We start from the raw sequence: 22,439 nt of genomic DNA on the forward strand, positions 1-22,439 counted from the left end.
CAATACAAATATGACTAGCACCCAGTGACGTCAGAGGGCCTCTCTCATTGGATTGGCCACTTTGTCAGGGAGTTCTAGTCAAGACTTAGCTCCGCATATTTATTCAAGGCCTTCTTTGTTTGCCCCTACAGACTCTCCCAGCATCGATTAGGGGTATGTAGCTTAAATTCCTCAAGATTTGAAACTTTATTTCGGGAAATAGATTTCAGGCGGGGAATAGGGCCAAATGGAGGGCTGCTGGATGAAGAGTCCTGCTTGCAGTTTGCCGCCTCCTGTTAAGTCTCTCACGCCGGCGCGGTGCTGGCGCATGCACCATGACGTCAGGGGCTCTGCGACGTCTGATTGGCTCTGCACCGAGGCTACGTCGAGGTGAAAGGCTCCGTTCACCGTCGCTTCCAAGTTCCTTGGTTGGGTTCAAGGCGTTTCAGCTCCAGTGTCGTGCTCAGGCCTCGGGCTAGGTGTCGAAGGCCTCAGGTCGTGGCAGCCTCCAGCACGTTCCTCCTGCTGCAGCCGCCTTAACGGCCGGGCCCAGCGCGGCCTCCAGGGCAGCGCGAGGCCGTGGCGGTCGAGAACGAGGCGCGCGGGGTCTGGGCTGCCGACAGCGCTGCCCAGCAGCAGGTAGTCGGTGCCTGGCCGCAAGCGCAGGCAGCCACACGCCAGGTCAGCGTGGGGCACCCAGGCGTCCTGGTCCCCGCGGCGCACGGGCCGTGCCCGCTGCTTGTACACGGCCAGCACGCGCACGGCCAGCTGCCGCCACGCCTGGCCCGCTACCTCAGACGCTAGCACCTGCGCGTGGAGAACTGAGGGGAGGGAAGATGTCAGGCCTAGGCTGGCGGGGGCCTACAGGGTCCTGTTGGGGTCAGTTCTGGTAGGGAGGGGCCCAGGACTGGTGAGTGGGCTTCAGGGATCGCGTCAAGCAGAGAGATCTTGAATCTTTGAGGGTTTGAACCTAAGTCGTGAGGGGTGGGGCCTGCTGGAGGAGACAGTGTCAGGGAGGGGTGGAGAATTAGGAGGGTGGGGTTTATGGTTTGGGAGGTGGAGTTCCAGGATTGCCATTGGGAAGGGTGAGGGGCTACACGTTGTTCATTAGAGGGAGGAAGTCCAGACAGAGAGGAGCCCAGGAGCCTGGGATTTGTTGGGTGGGGCTTTAGGGGGCAATTTAGGAGCAAAAACAGAAATTACGGTAAAGGTATGGGGTTGGGGATATAAAGGGACCCTACATGCTTCCTGACCAGTAGGTGGGCAAAACAATAAAAGGGCCCTACAGTAGGTGGGACCAGGAACAAGGCAGAAAAGTCAGGGCCAGGGTTGCTAATACAGCGGGGTCAGAAGGTATCAGTAGTGGAACCCTTGGGAAAGAGAGGTATTTTGGGGGGAGGCCCTCTGGGATGGATTTGGGGAGCCAGAAGGTAGAAGTTGGTCCCTGGAACCTGAGAGTTGAGGTCATACTAACAGTGAGTCAGAAAAATGTACTTTCTGAGGAGGTGAGGTTAGACAGTGTTGGGGTCTAGGCTCTGGCTAGCAACCTTGGTCTGCAGGGCAGAAGATCCTGGTGGGAGGAAAAGTCTCCACCTTCCAAAGCCCAGGACACTAGTGGCCAGATGACCATCCTGAGAGAGGAAGAGTTTGGGGACCTATACATTGAGGGGAAGTAGCTGGGGCTGGTCTAGATTCGTGGGCTGGGCTGAATGTCTGAGTATTTAAGAGACTTGAGTTACCTGAGGTCATAGGCCCCAGGGTCATTGGGCAGCTGTGGACTGAAAGATTAGGAAATTGTGGAGTGAATCTTTGTGGGGAATGGGGCTAAGGCTCAGATAATCTGGGACCATGAAGGGAGATAGAAAGGATCTGAGATAGGCAGAACAGGGCAAAGGCCCCTTCCATTCAACAGGTTCCTCTTTCTCCTTCCATCCCTCAGAGACATCAGGCTGAAGGAGATACTGAAACTCTACAAGCCCAAGATATGGGGCAAGAGGAGATGCAGGAAGGTAGTGAATCCCTCCTCCCCACTGCCCCCCCCCATTTGTCCTCTGTCCTTTCAGTTCCTAGATCAGGAAGTACCCTTTAGAATCCAACACCCTTTCCCATTTAAGATGAAAAAATTGAAGGCCAGAGATGTGGAGGCAGTCATCACATCATCTGTGCTGCCTCTGGCTGTTTTTCTCCCCGGCACTCACCGTAATCCTGCTGGCAGTATCTCCGAAGGCTCATGTGTACCCTGGTGTCCGAGATATTGCAGTAGTTTTGACACTGAGGGTCTGGGGAAGGTCAGGCTGTCTGCAGTGGGCTCCTGATGCCTGGACCACAGCGTACTATCCCACCCATCCCTGCAATCCATGTTGATGGCCAGCTGGGGTGCCTAAACCCTTGGGACTGGTCTCAAGGGGTGACCCTTGCATCCCATTCTGTGTAACTGACGACCAAGTCAGCCCATCCCCGATCCCTCTGGCTGCCAGCCTGTCTTACCAGAGCTGTAAACACCAGGGGTAGTAGCAAGGGTGGTTGTTGCCTCTGGAATTCCTGTGAGACCAAAGAAGAAATTTAACCTCTCAGCCATCCCCACTCTTCCCCCAGGAATCCAGACATCCAGACTCTAAGTGTTAAGTTCCTTAAGACCCAAGAGTGCAAGCATCTCTTGCCACCTCCTCCCAGGACCAGGAGTCCAGGCCCTCAGTCCCCTTCTGACCAAGACTGAGGAGTCTGGAATTTCAGTCCCTACCTTCCTGAGGACCCATGTCCCAGGCCCCCAGCCCTCACCACCCTTGCCCCCTGGGATTGTGTCCTTCCCACCCCACTCAGGACTTGTGGCCCTGCCCCTCAGGACTCACGCTGGCAGGGCATACTGGGGGAGCGGCTCTGCTGGTAGCCAGGACCACAGCGGTTGCATGTCAGGCCGGTTACCCCTAACTTGCAGGAGCATTGCCCACTGGTTTGGTTGCAGTTGCCTCCTGTTGCCCCAATAGGGTGGCACTGGCAGGCTGCGTGAGGAGAGGAGCTGGGGGAATAGGGTATCTGGGTCCCAGATGCTCCCTCCCAATTCTGCAGCCACCTCCCTGCTCAGACCCAGGCATCCAGACCCCTAACCCCTCTTCCCTCAGACCTGGGAGTCTAACCTTGCCTCCTTTTCCCCTGGGCCTGGCTTCAGGCCATACTCACCCCTGCAGGCCTTGCGGCTGGTGATAGGCTGGCTGGGGTCCCTCCAGAACCCTGGCTGGCAGTAGTGGCAGTGCCGCCCAGCTGTGTGGTGGCGGCACCGCTCACAAACACCCCCACTCCGACCACCTGACAGCCTGAACAACTCAGAGTTGAACCGGCAGCGCCGGGCGTGCTGGTTGCAGGAGCAGGCTAGGAGCAACGTGGACAGGGCACATGAGGGCCAGGCTTTCTGTTCCCCTGTCCCCAGCTTTCTCCTCACTGCCCTGCTCTCATAGAAGGAAATAGAGAATCCAACACAAAAGAAATGGCTGGGGCTCCCTGGGTATGCCTGGATCCCAGAACATCTTCAGTCTCATCTTTAAAATGGGTACATTGGGCCGGGTGCAGTGGCTCATGCCTATAATCCTGGCGCTCTGGGAAGCCGAGGCAGGAGGATCGCTCAAGGTCAGGAGTTCGAGACCAGCCAGAGCAAGAGTGAGACCCCGTCTCTACTAAAAATAGAAAGAAATTAGCTAGACAACCAAAAAAATATATATAGGCCAGCACGGTGGCTCATGCCTGTAATCCTAGCACTCTGGGAGGCCAAGGCGGGCGGATTGCTCGAGGTCAGGAGTTTGAAACCAGCCTGAGCAAGAGCGAGACCCCGTCTCTACTAGAAATAGAAAGAAATTAATTGGTCAACTAATATATATGTAAAAAATTAGCTGGGCATGGTGGCGCATGCCTGTAGTCCCAGCTACTCGGGAGGCTGAGGCAGCAGGATTGCTTGAGCCCAGGAGTTTGAGGTTGCTGTGAGCTAGGCTGACGCCACGGCACTCACTGTAGCCTGGGCAACAAAGCGAGACTCTGTCTCAAAAACAAAAACAAATATATATATATATATAAAAAATTAGCCAGGCATGGTGGCACATGCCTATAGTCCCAGCTACTGGGGAGGCTGAGGCAGGAGGATCGCTTGAGCCCAGCAGTTTGAGGTTGCAGTAAGCTAGGCTGATGCCACGGCACTCTAGCCTGGGCAAGAAAGCCATGCTGTGTCTCTCAAAATAAATAAATAAAAGAAAATTGGTACATTGGACTGGAACTGGATAGGCCTGGTGGGACTCGTGAGCCTCCTGCAGGTCCCTCTGAAACTGTGGGTGCCTAGAGAAGAGCAGGGCATTGGCTGTGGAGCCAGACCCCCATGTCTACCATTCTCTGTTCCTGGAGCAAGTGACTTCTTTCTGTAGCCCAGTTTGGCTGTAAAATAGCATGTATAGTGGTTTTTTATTTATTATTTTTTTTTGAGACACAGTCTCACTCTGTTGCCCAGGCTAGAGTGCCATGGCGTCAGCCTAGCTTATAGCAACCTCAGACTCCTGGGCTCAAGTGATTCTACTGCCTCAGCCTCCTGAGTAGCAGGGACTACAGGCATGCGCCACCATGCCCGGCTAACTTTTTCTCTATATATTTTTAGTTGGCCAATTAATTTCTTTTTTTTTTTTAATTTTTTTCTTCTTTATTTATTTATTTATTTTTCTTTTTTGGCCTGCCTACATGTCCAAATAATTTCTATTCTATTTATAGTAGAGACAGGGTCTCGCTCTTGCTCAGGCTGGTTTCGAACTCCTGACCTTGAGCGATCCGCCCACCTTGGCCTCCCAGAATGCTAGGATTACAGGCCTGAGCCACGGTGCCCGGCCTATAACGTTTACTTCATGAGATTTACATGAGATAGAGTAGATACTAATATAAAGTGCTCAGCCCAGGGCGCCTAGCACAGAGCTGTCTTGTGCTTCCATATGCCAGGTGCTTGACATATCTCCTTTTCATAACGGCTCTGTCAGGTTGGTACTCATCATCCCTATTTTACAGATGGGATAAACTAAGGCACAGGGAGGTGATGTCACTTGCCTGAGGTAATGCAGCTAGGGTGTGGTCAGAGGCCAGATTTGAACCCAAGACTTCTGGTCTAGAGTCTGTTCTTAGCAGCCATACTCTAGTAATTCTTACACAGTTCATGTGAGGATTATTTAGGATGTATGTTATTTTCCTGGGAGCATTTATCGGGTTTTCTAAGGCAGTGGCTCTTGAACTTTACTGATCATCAGAATTACCAGGGACACATTTATTGAGAAAAACAACACAGATTCCAGGACTTACCCTAGGGCTTCTGCCAGGCCCAGGGATTTGTATCTCTAGCAAGGATTCCAAAGTGAGATGCTGATGTTCATGGGCTACTCTTTGAGGATACCGGGACTTAAGGGGGTTTTGACTTAAGGGGGTTTGAGAGGCTTGGACTGGCAGGCCCCAGAGAGTACAGAGGAGTCATGGGGTGGTCAGGGAGCTGAGATAGCTGTGTGTTCTTGGGAAAATGACTCTCCCTCTCTTCTCTGAGTCTCCGTTTTCTCCCTGTCTAGTGGGGATCTTGATCCTTCTCTCTCATGATTTTTGTGGCTATTGGTGGTGGCAGTGCTGTTCAGATCATTAATAGAGTCAGGCTTTGGTGTCTTCCTGACCCAAGGGTCACCCACTTCCTCTCTGGAAAGCTCAGATGGGGGAGGGGAGATGCAGACCACCATGCCTGGCAAGCCCAGCATAGGATTCGTTTCACCCCACCCTTCTCCACCGCAGCACTGCCAGTCTCCTACCCAGGCCTGGAGGGCAGTGCCCAGCTCAGCCTCGGAGTGCCTGGCGATCCTCAAGACAGCCTGTCCAGGCCCCGGATGAAGCCCTTTGGCCAGGTGAGTCTCCCCACCCTCTCTCCCCTGAAGGGGGCAGATCTTCAGGTTTGGCTGGTGGGAATGGGCCCACTGGGTGGAGGCCTTGAGTTGGCAGGGGGGACAATAATCCTAAACAGTGGTGACCTCCAGGGAAGTCCTGATGGGGATGAGCGCAGAGTAGGGGGTTAAGGGTGGTAGGATAGTATGAGTTGGTCCACGTGATGCTCTTCACATGTGAGGAAAGATAGGGGAGTGGCAAAAGACGTGGGAGGTAGAGAGGGAAGGCCAGGGAACTCGGGTCCGTGCACGCAGGTGTGTCTGTCCTTGTGTCTGTTGGTGGAGCACAGTCACCTCCCAGGCCTGGAAACACACTCAGACCCTTTACCAAGGGTCAAAGGCTGGAGGTGGGAGGGTTGGAAGGGACTGACACTGTCTGTCCCTGAGGAGGGGCTGCTGGAGGGAAACAGGAATGACCTAGCCTGGAAGCACAAGTCTGGAAGCGCTGGAGGGAGAGGTGGCATTGAGCGGGACCTGCCTGGGGGCGCTTGTCCAGCTGGGTGGCCCAGTGGATAGTCATGGCATCTGCAAAGGCCTGGCTGTCCAAGTCCAGTCCCTTGCTGGCAGTGGGACTCAGGGAAAGTGACATTTCCCCTTGGGCCCCACCTTCCTTACCTGGGGAATCGTGACATTGGCAGATGCTCAGGGACCTCTTCCTTCGTGTGAGGTACTGTGTCAGGCTCTATTCTAAGGGCGTTATGTACTTAAACTCAGCGACTTTTCACTACAGCCTATAAAGGATTTGTTGTCACTAATCCCCACTCTATAGGGGAGGAGACCGAGGCACAGAGATGTTAAGTAACTTGCCTAAGGTCACTCAGTAACCTTAAGTAACATTTAAGTAACTTGCCTAAGGTAAGCAGAGGAGCTGAGATTTGGGCCCAGGTAGTCTAGCTGGCTACCAAGGCTGTGCTCCTGTCTGCTACTCTGAACACCTGGTGTGACAGCACCCGACAGGAGCTCAGCAGGGACAAGCTGAGACCCCAGAACTCAGCTTCCCAAGCTCAGATCCTGGCCCTGCCACATACAGCTGCCACGAGTCCTCGTGCAGGGGCTTCCCACCTCTAGCCTCAGTCTCCTCATCTGTAGAATGGGCCTGCTGACAATCCCTGCCTGGCACATAGTAGTAGCTGATTGATAAGTATGTGTTTAATGACTGAATGCTTTCCCTCTGTGGTTGACGTGAAGAGTCAGGAAACACCCAGCTGCCCTGTTCCCCTGCAGCTGTTCAACCAGCAAGGCCCTGGGCTGGGTGCTCGGGAAATGTCATTGACATCATCATTATCATCATCACAGGCCAAAGAATATTGGGCAGAGATTGGAGCCCCGCTGGGCAGGCAGGCCCCGTTGCAGCTGAGATGCAGGGCAGGCGGGGAGGAGACTGGGTCCAAGACAGTGCCGGCAGAAGCAAGGAGCATCCCGCCCCTGTAGGGACAAGGGTCACAGTGGCGGATGAGGGTGGGGAGAGGCCCAGGACTCACGCAGACAAGGGTGGGGGTGCCGGGGCGTGGCGGGCCGCCATGGCCAGTCGCGATGGGATGGGCGGCAGCTCTCACAGCCTGGGCCGGTGGTATGATGGCGGCAGCGGCAGCGAGGGGGCCGGGCACGGGCGGCGCAGCGGGCCGCATGTCCGTGGCATTGGCAGCGACCTCTCAGCCCGGCTGCTGCTAGCCCCGCTCGGCCTCCGAACTCCACTCGGAGGTGGCTGGCTGCCATACTGGCCTTAGGGCCTGCTGTGGAACGGAAAGTCACCCTCTCAGGGCCCCCCAAGGCCCCAGGCCAGGCGGATCTGCGCCACAGCAGCTTCCAGGGACCCCCAGCGGCCCAGGCAGCAGACAGGACTAGGGCTGGAGGTCCTGGGGTGCAGAAGCGCAGGCTGACAGATGTCAGGAGGAAAGGGCCACCCAGGGCCAGGGTCAGGCTGCCATTGCAGGTGCCCCCGGGGCTGAGGACATTCCCTGGGGAGAGGGTGCAGGCCTGAGGGCAGGAGGCTGCCACACCGGCCAGCTGGGTCACTGGCGGGAGGCAGAAGCGAGGGTGGCCCCCTGGATCGTAGCATGGGTCTGCGGTGGCATGGCTCAGGAGGAGCAAGAGGACAAAGGTCACAGGCATGGTCACATCAGGGGAAGCACCTGGAGAGGAGAGGAGGTGTCCGGGCTGGGGACCTCAGCCTGTCAACTTCCACCCGGCTCCCTGCTGAATGCTCGCATTCCACCCCAGCCCTGCCTAAGCCCCCTCCCGGCTACTTCGAAGCGAGGAAAATAGTTCCATCTGGGGAGAATTACTGTTTACATAACCCAGAGGGGAAAGAACGCAAGCAAAATTGAGAATTTTGCCTGAACTAATCTGTAGCTTAACACCCCAGAGTTATCCGTCAGTGTCGAGGGGGCAGAGGTCCCTGGGGAGAGGCAGGGGCCCAACAGACGCACAAACCTAGAGAGGGACCCGTGTGAGACAGGGAACAGGGCTGGACTGGGCAGGGGACTGAGGGTGGACGGAGACTCAGTGGCAAAGCAGTAGAAGAAGAGACGGAGGCAGAGACAGAGAAGCCAGGAGGGAGAGGAGCACAGGCCTAAGGCAAGTGCCAGGTCTAGAGAGGGAACCTCACAGACGGGGGCAAACAGGGTAGGCCAGAGCTGGGACAGACAGGCCAGGCACCCAGGAAGCGAGGGACAGGCTGGCAGGGCCTGGAGGCTGGGAGGGCAGGCAGGCACACCCAGGAGAGCCTGAGGACAGCCGCCAGCCGGGCAGGCCCTGGGGAGGGCAAGAGAGGGGAGGGGAAGGGCAGGCGGTACCCGGCGGGGGATCAGAAGCGAGAGGCTGAGGCCCCAGCCCACCAGGATCAGAGCGGTGGCCCTTTCCCACGTGGGGCCCTAACCTCGTTCTCCACACCCTGGGCACGGAGGGGGATTATCACCAAACAACCTCCCTGCCACCCACCCACCCACCCACCCCCAGCACTCCACCCTTAACCCTTTCCCACCCAAGTGCAAAGCCCAGAGACTAGAGCTCAGGAAAAGGGTGGGGGGCCTGGGCCTGGAAGCCTGGGCCACTCTGGAGTGGGGAGCAGGACGCAGATCCCTGTGCGGTTGGGAAAGCAGATGCCTGGGTTCCCTTTGGACTTGGATATGCGGACCTCAGGTTGGATTTCCGGGACTTATGGGTCATCTCAGCCCCCTCCTGCCATCCTAGGCCTCAGAGTCTGGGGATCAGAGTCCCCACATCCTCCACCCATCCGAGGGTCCCCAGAACAGATGGGGGAACAGATGTTAGGGGTGCTATGTAACGAGAGAGGAGAAAGCAGGAGGGTAAGGCAGGGCAGGTGGCTCATTCCAAGGTACCCAAGGGGACCAGAAGTCCAGACCCCTGGGATGGCAGCAGCTAGGGAGGACTCGGCTCTGAAATGCCCCCACTTTCCTCTTCCAGGGCTGGCAGTCTCTGGTGAGGAGCTCACCCTGGACCGGGGACTTCAGAGCTTTCTGGGGTCCCTGCCCAGGCCCCTGGCTCCGAGTCTGCACCCAGGCCTGCGCCTGGGCTGGGAGTCTGTAGGGCACCCTGGGGATGAGGGGTGGATCCTACCCTCCCCCAGCTCGATTTCACCGCCCCTGCGTCCCCACGCTGTTGCCATATGCAGACTGTGCCTCCCCCGCCTCAGATGAGGGGCATCGCCCTCCTCCCCTCCCAAGGAGCCTGGCGCCATTTTGCGCTGGCTCATTTACCGGTGTTTCCCTGGCCCCTCAGTCCCAGCCTTGTTAAGGACCCAGCCCTCCCATGTCCCACTTATCTCTTGCTGGGTGTTTCAGGGGGCACCACCTTCTGGCCCTTAGCACCTTGGGGAACCAGGCTGTGAGTCCCCTGGTGCTCCTCAGGGATCCAGAAGCCAGTCCCTGCCCATGAGGACCCAGATGTCCGATCCCCGCCACTGCCCTCCAGGGATCTGTAGCCCCCCACACCCTCTTAAGGAGCAGAGTCTGGCCATGCTCCCAGCAGAACCACCGTTAGGCCGCTCGCCTGGGATCCATCTGGAACCCAGGCTTCCTTTTCCCATCTCTTGGCATGCAACCCCCTGACCCCCAGCCCTTAGGCCCCTGATGTTTGTCAAACCTGAGCCCAGGAAGAGAGCGTCCTGGTCCTGGTCCTGGTCCCACAGTCAGGTCCCCGCAGGCTCAGGCTCTTCTTCCCGCAGGAGCGCTGCAGCGTGGTGGGCTCTCAGGAGGGAGTGGCGAGTGGCTGTTCTCAGGCCCCAGGCTAGTGGGGGTTCTGGGCGGGAGCTCAGAGCCCGCAGAATCCAACACCACTGCCGCCCCCACCCGCGCCCCATCCCGGCTCTCCCCACAGGGACCCCTGCCAGCCAGGCCACCAGCAACTGTGTGGGACGCCAGAGCTGTCGCCCCCAACAGTCTTGCAGCCGGACAGCCCCGAACAGACTGGCCTAGGAGGCTCAAGACAGGTAGGAGGGCACGGCTGCAACGTGTGTGTCCTGGGTCTGGGGTCCCGCTCCACTCCCATGCGACCCCTGCCCCACTGGCTCAGCTCTGCCTCGTGGTCGCCATGATCTAGGCAAGGGCTGCCACGGTGGGTGGCAGTCAGGGCCGCTTGCCCTGAGGTGGGGCTCCTGCCTCTGGCTGTGTGACCCCAGGCCAGCCCCTCCTCCTCCCCTCCTGAACCTTCTGTCAGCTGTGGGCTAACTGGGCGATAATGTCAGTCATTTTCAAGCCCTAAAAATCCTCATTCTTAGAGGGATCAGATCAGCCTTGGGGAAACCCAGAAACTGCTTTATAAGATGGTGGGAGGGCAGCGAGGGAGCTGAGGTCACCTCAGGCCTATGTGGGCCCCTAGGGAGTGAGGGCCAGAGCTCAAAGGCTGTTCCCAGCCAGCGTCCTGCCTGCCTCAGCGCTTTCCTTGGGACATTTGCATGCGGATGTTGCTTCCAACTCTATGCCCTATCCGAATGGATTTGACTAGAAAAATAATGTTTTCTGTCACTTCCTGCTGAGAAAAGCAAGAGCCTTGGGAGATTGGGGCACAGCCTGTGTGCTGCTGTGTGGCCCTGAGCGCCCGGGGCACATACTGTGGCATAGTTGGGCCTGATCCTGACGGGGGGGTTGGGGATCCTCTGCCCTGTGCCTGCCCTGGGTGATGGGGGTTGGGGGGCACAGCCAGGGCCATGGAGATTCTGGTTCCAGGTGACTCTTGGGCACCACGTTGGGGGGCACTGTGGCAGGGGCAGGGCGTCGTCAGATTGAAAGAAGGAAGTGATTCCAAAAGCTGTGAGGAAGAGTTAGCCGCAAGAGGAAGGGATTGGGGGCTGAGACACCCCCATATCAAAGCAGGGCGAGTTGGATCCTGGGCCAGGCGGTGTGTGAGCCACAGGGTAGAGTACTGTGGTAAGATTCACGGCCCTAATCCGTTCTGCTGGTCCTGCCCAAGCCGCCCTGCATGCAGACACTGCAGGCCACAAACCCCTGTCCCGGCAGGCTCACCTGCTGGCGGGGCAGAGACACAAAACAGCAGCAGATAATCCCGTTCTCTAGAATGTTAGAAGGTGTCCAGTGCTTTGGAGCAAAAGCAAGTAGGGAAGTGGGGGGCAGGGGTGTTGCAGATTTAAGTGGGATGAAGAGGACATTTGGGCTGAGAGACCTGAAGGAGGCCAGAGCCGCCACAAAGGGAGGCTAGTTTTGCTGCCAGAGAAAATGCAGGAAGAAAGTTTAGGTTTCATTGTATTTTCTTCCCACCCAGGGACAAGAAATCTCTTAAACTCTTTTTCCCTGGAGGTCTGCTTTCTTCCTCACTTCACGTCTTTTTTTTTTTTTTGTTCTTTAAGTCTCTATCCTAAACTGTATTCACGTCTTTTCTTTTTTAGACAGAGTCTCATTTTGTTGCCTGGGCTAGAATGCTGTGGCATCAGCCTAGTTCACAGCAACCTCAGTGTCCTGGGCTCAAGGGATCCTCCTGCCTCAGCCTCCTGAGTAGCTGGGACTACAGGCATGCGCCACCATGCCCGGCTGATTTTTTTCTATATATTTTTAGTTGGCCAATTAACTTCTTTCTATTTTTCGTAGAGACGGGTCTCGCTCTTGCTCAGGCTGGTTTTGAACTCCTGACCTTGAGCAATCCTCCTGCCTCGCCTCCTAGAGTGCTAGGATTACAGGCTTCACTTCAGGTCTTAATTGCTTGATTGGCCTGAGGATTAGCACCCCTGATGGTGCCTTGTTGGGGGGAGGGGAGGAGATAGGGCAGCAAGAGCAGAAACAGATCCCCAAATTGGGGAGGAAACTTTTTTTTTTGAGAGTAGGGGGGAGGTTCCTCAAGTTCTGGAAGTACACGGAAGGCTGGGCCTGTCAGGACACAGAGGTGGGCTCAGCATGGTACCGTGTGACCCCCAGCTCTGGGCGTCCACAGCCCTTTTATCCCTGCCTCAGTGACCCAGAAATAACAGAGGCCCCATGAGGCAGGGCAGGTCACACATGTAACTGGGCAGAGAGAAGGATTGGTAGGGGACTGTTCTTTCCTGGACAGCACAGTGACTGACAGTCCAGACTCCCCAGCCATGCTCCCTGGATTCAAATCCAGGCTCCTCTTCTTTCCTAGCTGTGTGACTTAAAACAAGTTTCTTAACCTCTCTGTGCCTTAGTTTCCTTATCTGTTAAATAGGGATTTAAAAAATGTACCTTCCTCATTGGGAGTGGGGTCATAAGGATTAAATAAATGAGCTAAGCCATGCCCACAGCCCCTTATCGAATATTCTGGGCCAGCCGTATTTTGGAACCTTCTGCATTTTGGCACCGTTGCTGGATGTGTAGACCTGTACTACATGACACCCCTGTCGAGGTCGGCACCACATCTCCTTATTAAACATGGTATCGTGGCCAGGCCCGGTGGCTCACACCTGTAAGCCCGGCCCTCTGGGAGGCCGAGGTGGGAGGATCACTCAAGGTCAGGAGTTCAAAACCAGCCTGAGCAAGAGCGAGACCCTGTCTCTACTAAAAATACAAAGAAAGTAATTGGCCAACTAATATATATAGAAAAAATTAGTGGGGCATGGTGGCGCATGCCTGTAGTCCCAGCTACTCGGGAGGCTGAGGCAGGAGGATCGCTTGAGCCCAGGAGTTTGAGGTTGCTGTGAGCTAGGCTGACACCACGGCACTCTAGCCTGGGCAACTGAGTGAGACTCTGACTCAAAAAACAAACAAACAAACAAACAAAAAAACATGGTATTGTTTCGGCAGCAAAGCACATGGGCGTTCACACACAGAGAAATAAAGTCTACAAATAGCCACTTGACCCTTCAGGCCAGGTGTTATTCTCAAATGAGTTCAGTTCAGGTTGGGGTTTGCCACCCACCTACAGGAAAACAGCCAGTGAGGAATCCCGGCCTGGCATGCAGGGGCACCATAGACTCGGCAGCCTCCAGCCATTAGTTTCCGCAGCTTTCCGGTTGTCCGGGCTGATGAACAGCCACGAGAGGGAGCTCTTGAGACTCCAGGAAATGGAATAAGGTGATCGCCGGATGACTGCTTGGATTTGCAAGGCCCAGAGCAAAATGCAAACTCAGGGCCCCTTGTTCGGAATTTATGAAGAATTTTAAAGTGGTGACAATAGAGCAATAGGCCTGTCTGGGGCTCCATGAGACTGCCCTGTGAAGGCGGACCCGAGTGGCAGGCACCTTTGTCCTGAGCTGGCTTCTCCCCAGCTGCCCAAGCTCCTGTCCCTGCTCCCTGCCCTCCTGGCCCATCCTGGCCTTGGGACCTGCCTGGGGCTCTGGCTATGCTAGGGAGCGAGGCTTCTCCTCCACCGGGCAGGACCCCGAGTTGGGTGGGCAGTGTAATAATGATTGGGACAGGATTTTCATCAGCTAAGTGAAAAGAGGGGTTTGAGTAGATTTAATTTGCTTTTTGGAAGTTAAAGCAGTGAAGGAGATGTTTCTCCATATTTTGTCCTCATGTGATAAGAGCCAGCGGACCTCTCTGGGGACCCAGGAGAAACCATTCCAGGTGGGCCCCAGAGTGTTCAGATTTCCCAAAAGGGTCAGATTAATCAAGTGAGGAGCCCTGGAATAGAGGAGGACGAGAGCTGAGGTGGCCTGCAGAGCCCCAGCAGGCAGAGGGAGGGATGGGAGGGGGTGAGGCAGGAGCTGGAAAGTTGGGGGATGGGTATATGCAGTCCAGCGCTTCAGCGAGGACAGGGGTGGGGGGGACAATCACTGAATTGTGGCCATTGGAGTGGCCACAGGGAAACCACAGGACATTGGTCAGAGGAGTAGAGCAGGGGAGAAGAGAAAAGCAGATCAGGACTCGGTGGAGACTGGTGAGCCAAAACTTTCTGGGAATGTGGGTGAGTCCTGGGGGAGAGGCTGACTCAAAAGGATCAGTCCCCAAAGAAGGGCCATCTATCCTGTTATGAGGATGGAGAATAGGGGGTGGGGTGTGGGCCAAGGATCACAGAGCCCAACCAAGCCCGGCAGAGTCAGGGCTGGAACCGGCGTTAACAGTGTGGCTCCCCAGTCAGTCACCTCCACATGCCCACCATAATCAGAAAGACGGGTGATGGCCAGCAGTGGCAGGGATGTTGAGGGATGGAGACCCTCGTGCACTGCTGCTTGCTGGGAATGGAAAGTGGGGCAGCTGCTTTGGACAAGACTGGCAGGTCCTGACATGATGACAGGCAGAGGTACCCTGTGGCCAGCAGCTCCACTCCCATGGGAATGCCCGAGAGAATGAAGGCACGTGTCTACACAGAAACATGTACATGCGTATCCATGGCAGCATGATTCACAGTAGAACAGATGGAAATCCCCCAAATGTCTATCAGCTGATGATAAGTAGCCTATCAAACAGGGGACTATTATTCAGCCATAAAAAAGCAATGAAGCTCTGAACCCTGCTGTCCCGACCCGCGGGACCTTCTGTTACTCGTGGGGGTCAAGGGGGACCGTGCCTGAAAGAGATGGGCGAGAGAAAGGAACGAGACCAAGCAAATGGTTGTCAAGGTCTACTTTACTTGGGTTCTTTGTAGGTTTTATAAGCATACAGAAACAAGGAAGTAGAAACAGAAAAATAGAGTAGGGTGAGGATGAGGCTTGGGTTTGGGCTAATCAGCCCCAACCAGCGTCTTATCGGTATGGAGGCTGTTTGTGACTGATTACTCAACCCCAACCTGGCAGGTGGTCGGGAACAATGGCAGTTAGCACACCCTGGAGCATTTCGCGGTCAGCACGTCATGGAACGCATTCTTTTCGGAGCTATAGCTGGAGGGTGGGGTGCTGTTTTTGTCCTAGGAATTTTCAAGGGCCAGGCCCTTGCGTAAGACAAGTCATAGTGGTGTTGAGGGTCCTGGCTTCTAACACCCTGCTACAATGTGGTGGACCTTGAAAACATCAAACTTGGTGAAAGAAGCCAGACCCAAAAGGCCACATATTGTGTGATTACATTTATAGGAAATATCCAGAATAGGTAAATCCATGGAGGCAGAAAACAGATTCGCTGGAGTGGGGACGTAAGCTGGAAAGATTGGGGGGAAGTTGGCTAAAGGATACAGGGTTTCTTTTATTTATTTATTTATTTATTTTATTTCGGCATATTATGGGAGTACAAATTTTAAGGTTTTAATAAATACCCTTTCCCCTAGGGTTTCTTTTTGGGGTGATGCAAAAGTTCAAAAATTGATAGTGATGGTTGCACAGTTGAATATATGATAAGCCATCTAGTTGCATACTTTAAGTGGGTGAATAGTGTGGCTTATGAATTATATCTCAATAAATTGGTTAACCCCAAAACACCTGCTCATCACAGACCTACATTCAAAAGCTAAACCTATACAGCTTGATGTGTTAGTGACGAGAGAATGTTCTCAGGCATGAAGTGGGAACTGCTGGTTGCTTAAGTCCCAGGCCAGAAACAGGCAGGGGGGCACTTTCAACATATTTAATTGTGCAAGGTAGTCACGGGTCCAGCCAGGTTCAGGGGAAAGACGTGCTGCGACAACCCCATTTTTTAGAGGAGGAGACGAGGAGTTAAATAATATCCTAAAGGTTGCCCAGCCAGCAGATCCGGCCTCTGGGTCTGCCCTCCTGGTCTGTGCTTGTAACCTCCCCATGGCTCCCACCTTAATGGGGAACAAGGATTCTTGTCTCTTTTGTTCTCTGCTTGCTTCCTGCCTCTGGTGTGTGCCTGGCAGGTAGTGGACACTCTGGAAGTGTTTAGTTTACAACACTTACAGAGCATTTCCAGGATGCTAGGCACTGTTCAAAGAACATTACAAAATTATCACATTTAATCCATGGAACCTCATGAGATAGTTCTGTTAGGTTGAAGCATAGAAATGGCTGCAAATGTAGGTAAAATATGATTGAATATTGGCACTTTTAAATGGTTCCACCTAATCATCCCTGCTTAAAGGGTGAGGAAACTAATATTCAGAGAGGTTTAGTAACTTTACTAAAGTCATACAGCAGCAGCAAGGGGTGGAGCTGGGACTCAGACCCAGGCGGAAAAATCCCAGGGTCTGTGTTCTTGGGTTGCCACTGTGGTACTCACAAAGCAGGTTTAGATGGATGGAATGTGAGTAAATGAATGAATTTGGGAGGTGGTGAGTGAAGAGCTCATATCGCCCAGCCATCCCTCCTGACTATGCCCTTTCTTCCCTCCATGCAGCCTTCAAGGGATTCTGGGTCAGCCGCCCTTCCTTCTCCACCATCTACTTCCTCTTTGGCATCTTCGTGGTATCCGTCATCTTCCACTGCCACCAGCGCCTGGCTCTCGTGCCCTCCCCCTGGGCATACTCGGCCCATGTGGTCCTGGTCCCCACACACCTTGGCCGGGAGGGGCTGTTCACCATCAACTCCAAAGGCCGCCTGGGGAACCAGATGGGCCAGTACGCCACGCTGTACGCCCTGGCCAAGGCGAACGGGCGGCCGGCCTTCATCCCGCGCCAGATGCACAGCGCCCTGGCCCCCATCTTCAGAATCAGCCTCCCGGTGCTGCACAGCGCCACGGCCAGCAGGATCCCCTGGCAGACCTACCACCTGAACGACTGGATGGAGGAAGAGTACCGCCACATCCCCGGCAAGTACGTGCGCCTCATGGGCTACCCCTGCTCCTGGACCTTCTACCACCACCTGCGCCCCGAGATCCTCCAGGAGTTCACGCTGCACGACCACGTGCGCGAGGAGGCCCAGGCGTTCCTCCGGGCCCTGCAGGCCAAGTGGGCCTGGCAGGTGACTTTCGTGGGGGTCCACGTGCGCCGGGGGGACTATGTCCGAGTCATGCCGAAGGTGTGGAAGGGTGTGCTGGCCGACCGGGGCTACCTGCGGCAGGCCATGGACTGGTTCCGGGCCCGCTACCACACCCCAGTCTTTGTGGTCACCAGCGATGACATGGCCTGGTGCCGGGAGAGCATCAGTGGCTCCCTTGGGGATGTGATGTTCGCAGGCAATGGCCTTCAAGGCTCCCCGGCCAAGGACTTTGCACTGCTCACACAGTGTAACCACAGCATCATCACTGTGGGTACCTTCGGCATCTGGGCTGCCTACCTGGCGGGCGGGAACACCGTCTACCTGGCCAACTTCACCCTGCCCGACTCCCCCTTCCACATGGTCTTCAGGCCACAAGCGGCCTTCCTGCCAGAGTGGGTGGGCATCGCTGCTGACCTTGGACAGGCCTCACAGAACCGCCCCTAGCCCTGTGCAGGTCCCTCCCTCATCGTCAGAGCTCTCAAAGCAGCAGGAGCGTGGGCACAGTGGCTCACGCCTGTAATCCAGGCACTCTGGGAGGCTGAGGTGGGAGGATCGTTTGAGCTCAGGAGTTCGAGACAAACCTGAGCAAGAGTGAGACCCTGCCTCTACTAAAAAATAGAAAGAAATTAGCTGGACAACTAAAAAAATATATATATAAAATTAGCCGGGCATGGTGGCGCATGCCTGTAATCCCAGCTACTCGGGAGGCTGAGGCAACAGGATCACTTGAGCCCTGGAGTTTGCTGTGAGCAAAGGCTCACAGTTTGCTGTGAGCAAAGGCTCATTGCTATGAGCTAGGCTGACGCCACGGCACTCTAGCCTGGGCAACAGAGTGAGACTCTGTCTCAAAAAAATAAAATAAAATAAAAAATAAGCATTGTTGGGCTGGATGCGGTAATCACGCCTGTAATCCTAGCACTCTGGGAGACCGAGGCGGGCAGATGCTCGAGGTCAGGAGTTCGAAACCAGCCTGAGCAAGAGCGAGACCCCGTCTCTACTAGAAATAGAAAGAAATTAATTGGTCAACTAATATATATGTAACAAATTAGCTGGGCATGGTGGCGCATGCCTGTAGTCCCAGCTACTCAGGAGGCTGAGGCAGCAGGATTGCTTGAGCCCAGGAGTTTGAGGTTGCTGTGAGCTAGGCTGACGCCACGGCACTCACTCTAGCCTGGGCAACAAAGCGAGACTCTGTCTCAAAAACAAAAACAAACAAACAAACAAAAATATATATATATATAAAATTAACCAGGCATGGTGGCACATGCCTATAGTCCCAGCTACTGGGGAGGCTGAGGCAGGAGGATCGCTTGAGCCCAGCAGTTTGAGGTTGAAGTAAGCTAGGCTGATGCCACGGCACTCTAGCCTGGGCAAGAAAGCCATGCTGTGTCTCTCAAAATAAATAAAGAAAATGAGTACATTGGACTGGAACTGGATAGGCCTGGTGGGACTCGTGAGCCTCCTACAGGTCCCTCTGAAACTGTGGGTGCCTAGAGAAGAGCAGGGCATTGGCTGTGGAGCCAGACCCCCATGTCTACCATTCTCTGTTCCTGGAGCAAGTGACTTCTTTCTGTAGCCCAGTTTGTTTGGCTGTAAAATAGCATGTATAGTGGTTTTTTATTTATTATTTTTTTTTGAGACACAGTCTCACTCTGTTGCCCAGGCTAGAGTGCCATGGCGTCAGCCTAGGCACTAACCTGGGCAACAAAGCGAGACTCTATCTCAAAAAAAATAAGCATTGTTAACCATTTTAAACTAAGGAATTTAAAGACTTGTTGTACAGCAATATATTTGCTTTAATAATCTGTCCTAAAGTGGAGGTTTTTTGTATTTTTTCAAATTTTAGTTTTATTATTTTTTTCCAAACGAAAATCTAAATGTAAATAAATTGCTTATTAAATGTCTAGTTGTATAAATCCCATAACTGGGAACAACTGTACCCTGGAAGCTCTAAGTCTATGGGAAGCAGGAAATTGTTTATGGTTGGGATGGATATTTGAACCACATGCCCCAAAAAGACAAAGTCTGTCTTTGAGTATTTGTTCAAGGAAATGGAATACCCAGCTAGCTCAGTCAGTAGAGCATGAGAATCTTAGTATTTGTTTAAGCATCTGTGTGCCCAACCTCGGTCTGGAGAGTCTAACTCTGTCCTCTAAATCAGCCCTTACAATCTCACACAATCACCTCTTCTGTGACAGTCCTGAGCCTAGAGGGAGGATGCTTGTAGTTTTAGTAGCAGGGTATTGGCAGTAAATATTAATCATAGGTTGGGCCCAGCATGATTCAATAGTTTTAAATCCTGGAAATATCAGGCAAACTTGCTATTTACTTAATACTTGTCATGACTTTGGAAAAACAAAGCAAGAGAATCAGTAATGTTTTAAATAAGAAGTACCTTGAATAGGGGAACAAATGACTCTTAACACAGCATGAAAAGTTTTCTGACCATATTAAATAATTTAGACATATCAAGAAAGGCCAAGGCCACGTGTGATGGCTCACACCTGTAATCCTAGCACTCTGTGAGGCTAAGGCGGGAGAATCGCTCAAGGTCAGGAGATCAAGAGCAGCCTGAATAAGAGGGAGACCCCATCTCTACTAAAAATAGTAAGAAATTAGCTGGGCAACTAAAAATGTGTGGAAAAAATTAGCTGGGCATGGTGGCGCATGCCTATAGTCCCAGATACTCAGGAGGCTGAGGCAGGAGGATCACTTGAGCCCAGGGGTTTGAGGTTGCTGTGAGCTAGGCTGACGTCACGGCACTCTAGCCTGGGCAACAGAGTGAGACTCTGTCTCAAAAATAATAATAAATTATAGCCAACTGGATTACACACAAAATTCCTTCATAAATTCTCTTCTATGAACCTTATCCTGACTTGCACAGACCATCTACAACATACTTAAGCTTTCTTATCCTAAATTTAATTTAATTTAATTTATCCATACTTAAGCTTTTTTATCCTAAATTTCCTTTTTCTTAAGCGATACTTTCCTGCCCTCTGATTACTGGCCCTGGGCAGGAAAACAGGTTTCAGTTCCCAAAAAGAGTGGAGGAGGTTTTAACCACTTTAGTACGGCGCTCACCAGCGCGAAACCTTGCCCACAGCCGGAGCTCATAGTCTGCACGATAGTTTGTGCTGTGCATTGACGACAAATACATTTTGCTCTTGCGTGATGAGGAAAGCTTTAAAGCACTAAAAGCTTGCTTTACTTTATAGGCAGCTTTATTTGTAATGTAAATCACAATAGGTAACATATACATATATGTTTTCATTACATTATTTTTAAATGTTCACAATTTTATTTTGATAAATGAAAAACTAGAAAAGTCATATCACAGCTGTCGGCTAAAGTCACTGTGTGCATTCATCTGTGGCTGTCGACTACAGTCGATGTTCGTACTGAAGTGGTTAAAGAGACAACCTTGAAAACAATTTACCCCTTTTCAGGCCTCTGTTACAATTTAAAGAGTGTATCTTATTTATTATAAAAAAAACTTTAAGATTCTAAATTATATAAACATATATATATATTTTTTTGAGACAGAGTCTTGCTCCATCTGCCCGGGCTAGAGTGCAGTGGTATGATGATAGCTCACATCAACCTCAAACTCCTGGGCTCAAGCAATCCTTCTGCCTCAGCCTCCCGAGTAGCTGGGACTACAAGACACATGCCACCATGCCTGGCTATTTTTCCTAGTTTCTGTAGAGACAGGGTCTCACTCTTGCTCAGGCTGGTCTTGAACCCCTGAGCTCAAGTGATCCTCCTGCCTTGGCCTTCCAGAGTGCTAGGATTGATTATAGGCATAAGCCACCACTCCCAGCCTATGAAAATTCTATTTGTAAGTATTTATCTCATTTATATTTGCCTAATTTACCTAATTTATTTATCTTAGCAATTTAATTAGATTCCAGTGATCATTTTAAGTTATTTTCTGTTAACAGTTTTTACACCGTGTGTAAGGGAAATTCATCTGTATAGGCAATAGTTTTCTTAGGCCAAACTAAAGTAATTTCCAGCGTGTCTTCAGCCAACCTTCGGGGCGGCGTGAGTTAGCATGGTTATGTAACCAACGGGTTAACTCCTGTTTGAACCCAGTGCTCATGCTTTCCCATGACATGTGGCCACTGATGTACTAAGCCATACATAAGTGCTCGCCGTGTTCTCAGCCATGCTCTTGCTGTGGCTGCATCCCCGAAACAATGAAGAACATGTCTCATCTGTCTGCTGATGCGCGCCTCTTCCTTCAACTCCCGGAAGCCTGCTCCGGTGCACTCGCTGGCCACAAAGCCCACTCCCCACACCCAGTGAATGAGATATATAGCACAGACTAGGAATCAAGACATAGTTGGGCCGGGCGCCGTGGCTCACGCCTGTAATCCTAGCACTCTGGGTAGGCCGAAGCAGGAGGATTGCTTGAGGTCAGTAGTTCGAGACCAGCCTAAGCAAGAGCAAGACTGTGTCTCTACTAAAATTAGAAAAAGTTAGAGCCCTGAGCTTTCCTTTTCCAGTTGTGGAGCCGTGCAGTGAGGATCTACACCCATACCTATGCTGTCCAAGGGCCCGTTGCAGTCCATGCAGAACTTGGGACACAAGAAAACAGTCACAACTGTGGCATACTGCAGGTGTGGCAATGGCCTCATCAAGGTGAACAGGTGGCCCCTGGAGATGATGAGCCCCCCATGCTGCATTACAAGCTACTGGAACCTGTTCTGCTTCTGGACAAGGAGCGGTTCGCTGGTGTGGATATCTGTGTCCGTGGGAAGGGTGGTGGTCACGTGGCCCATATTTATGCTGTCAGCCCATCTCCAGAGCCCTGGTGGTCTATTACCAGCAATATGTGGATGAGGCTTCCAGGAAGGAAATCAAAGACATTCTTATCCCTTAGGACTAGACTCTGCTGGTAGCTGACCCCATCACTGCGAATCCAAAAAAGTTTGGAGTCCCTGATGCCCGTGTTCACCACCAGAAATCGTACCGATAAGCCCATCACGAGGATCAGGGTTCACCTGTATAATAAAAAATGGTTGTAGGATTTTAAGGTTAAAAAATTTTTTTTTTTTTTTGAGACAGAGTCTCGCTTTGTTGCCCAGGCTAGAGTGAGTGCCATGGCGTCAGCCTAGCTCACAGCAACCTCAAACTCCTGGGCTCAAGCAATCCTCCTGCCTCAGCCTCCCGAGTAGCTGGGACTACAGGCATGCGCCACCATGCCTGGCTAATTTTTTCTATATATATTGGTTGGCCAATTAATTTGTTTCTATTTATATTAGAGACGGGGTCTCGCTCTTGCTCAG

At 53.0% G+C, this 22,439-nt stretch overlaps 2 protein-coding genes and 1 pseudogene across 2 annotated transcripts; 2 read left to right on the forward strand and 1 right to left on the reverse strand.

Annotated features, from left to right (window-relative positions):
- Nucleotides 1-107: 107 nt before the first annotated feature.
- On the forward strand, nucleotides 108-19,840 carry LOC105865666 (galactoside 2-alpha-L-fucosyltransferase SEC1-like). The gene is made up of 5 exons (XM_012754422.3): nucleotides 108-153; nucleotides 1,919-1,988; nucleotides 5,767-5,876; nucleotides 10,251-10,362; nucleotides 16,565-19,840. Exons 2-5 carry the CDS (start codon nucleotides 1,964-1,966, stop codon nucleotides 17,587-17,589), a joined length of 1,272 nt encoding a protein of 423 aa, XP_012609876.3. The 5' UTR covers nucleotides 108-153; nucleotides 1,919-1,963; the 3' UTR covers nucleotides 17,590-19,840.
- NTN5 (netrin 5) lies at nucleotides 168-8,044 on the reverse strand. Its single transcript, XM_012754423.3, has 6 exons — nucleotides 7,394-8,044; nucleotides 3,157-3,345; nucleotides 2,829-2,978; nucleotides 2,467-2,520; nucleotides 2,178-2,258; nucleotides 168-800 (listed from the first exon to the last, which is right to left on the reverse strand). Exons 1-6 carry the CDS (start codon nucleotides 8,022-8,024, stop codon nucleotides 415-417), a joined length of 1,491 nt encoding a protein of 496 aa, XP_012609877.2. The 5' UTR covers nucleotides 8,025-8,044; the 3' UTR covers nucleotides 168-414.
- A 1,853-nt stretch (nucleotides 19,841-21,693) lies between the features above and the next one.
- Nucleotides 21,694-22,196, forward strand: LOC109729969 (small ribosomal subunit protein uS9-like; annotated as a pseudogene).
- Nucleotides 22,197-22,439: the final 243 nt, after the last annotated feature.

Source organism: Microcebus murinus, chromosome 16, assembly GCF_040939455.1.
Source record: "Microcebus murinus isolate Inina chromosome 16, M.murinus_Inina_mat1.0, whole genome shotgun sequence".
Classification (NCBI taxonomy): Eukaryota; Metazoa; Chordata; class Mammalia; order Primates; family Cheirogaleidae; genus Microcebus; species Microcebus murinus.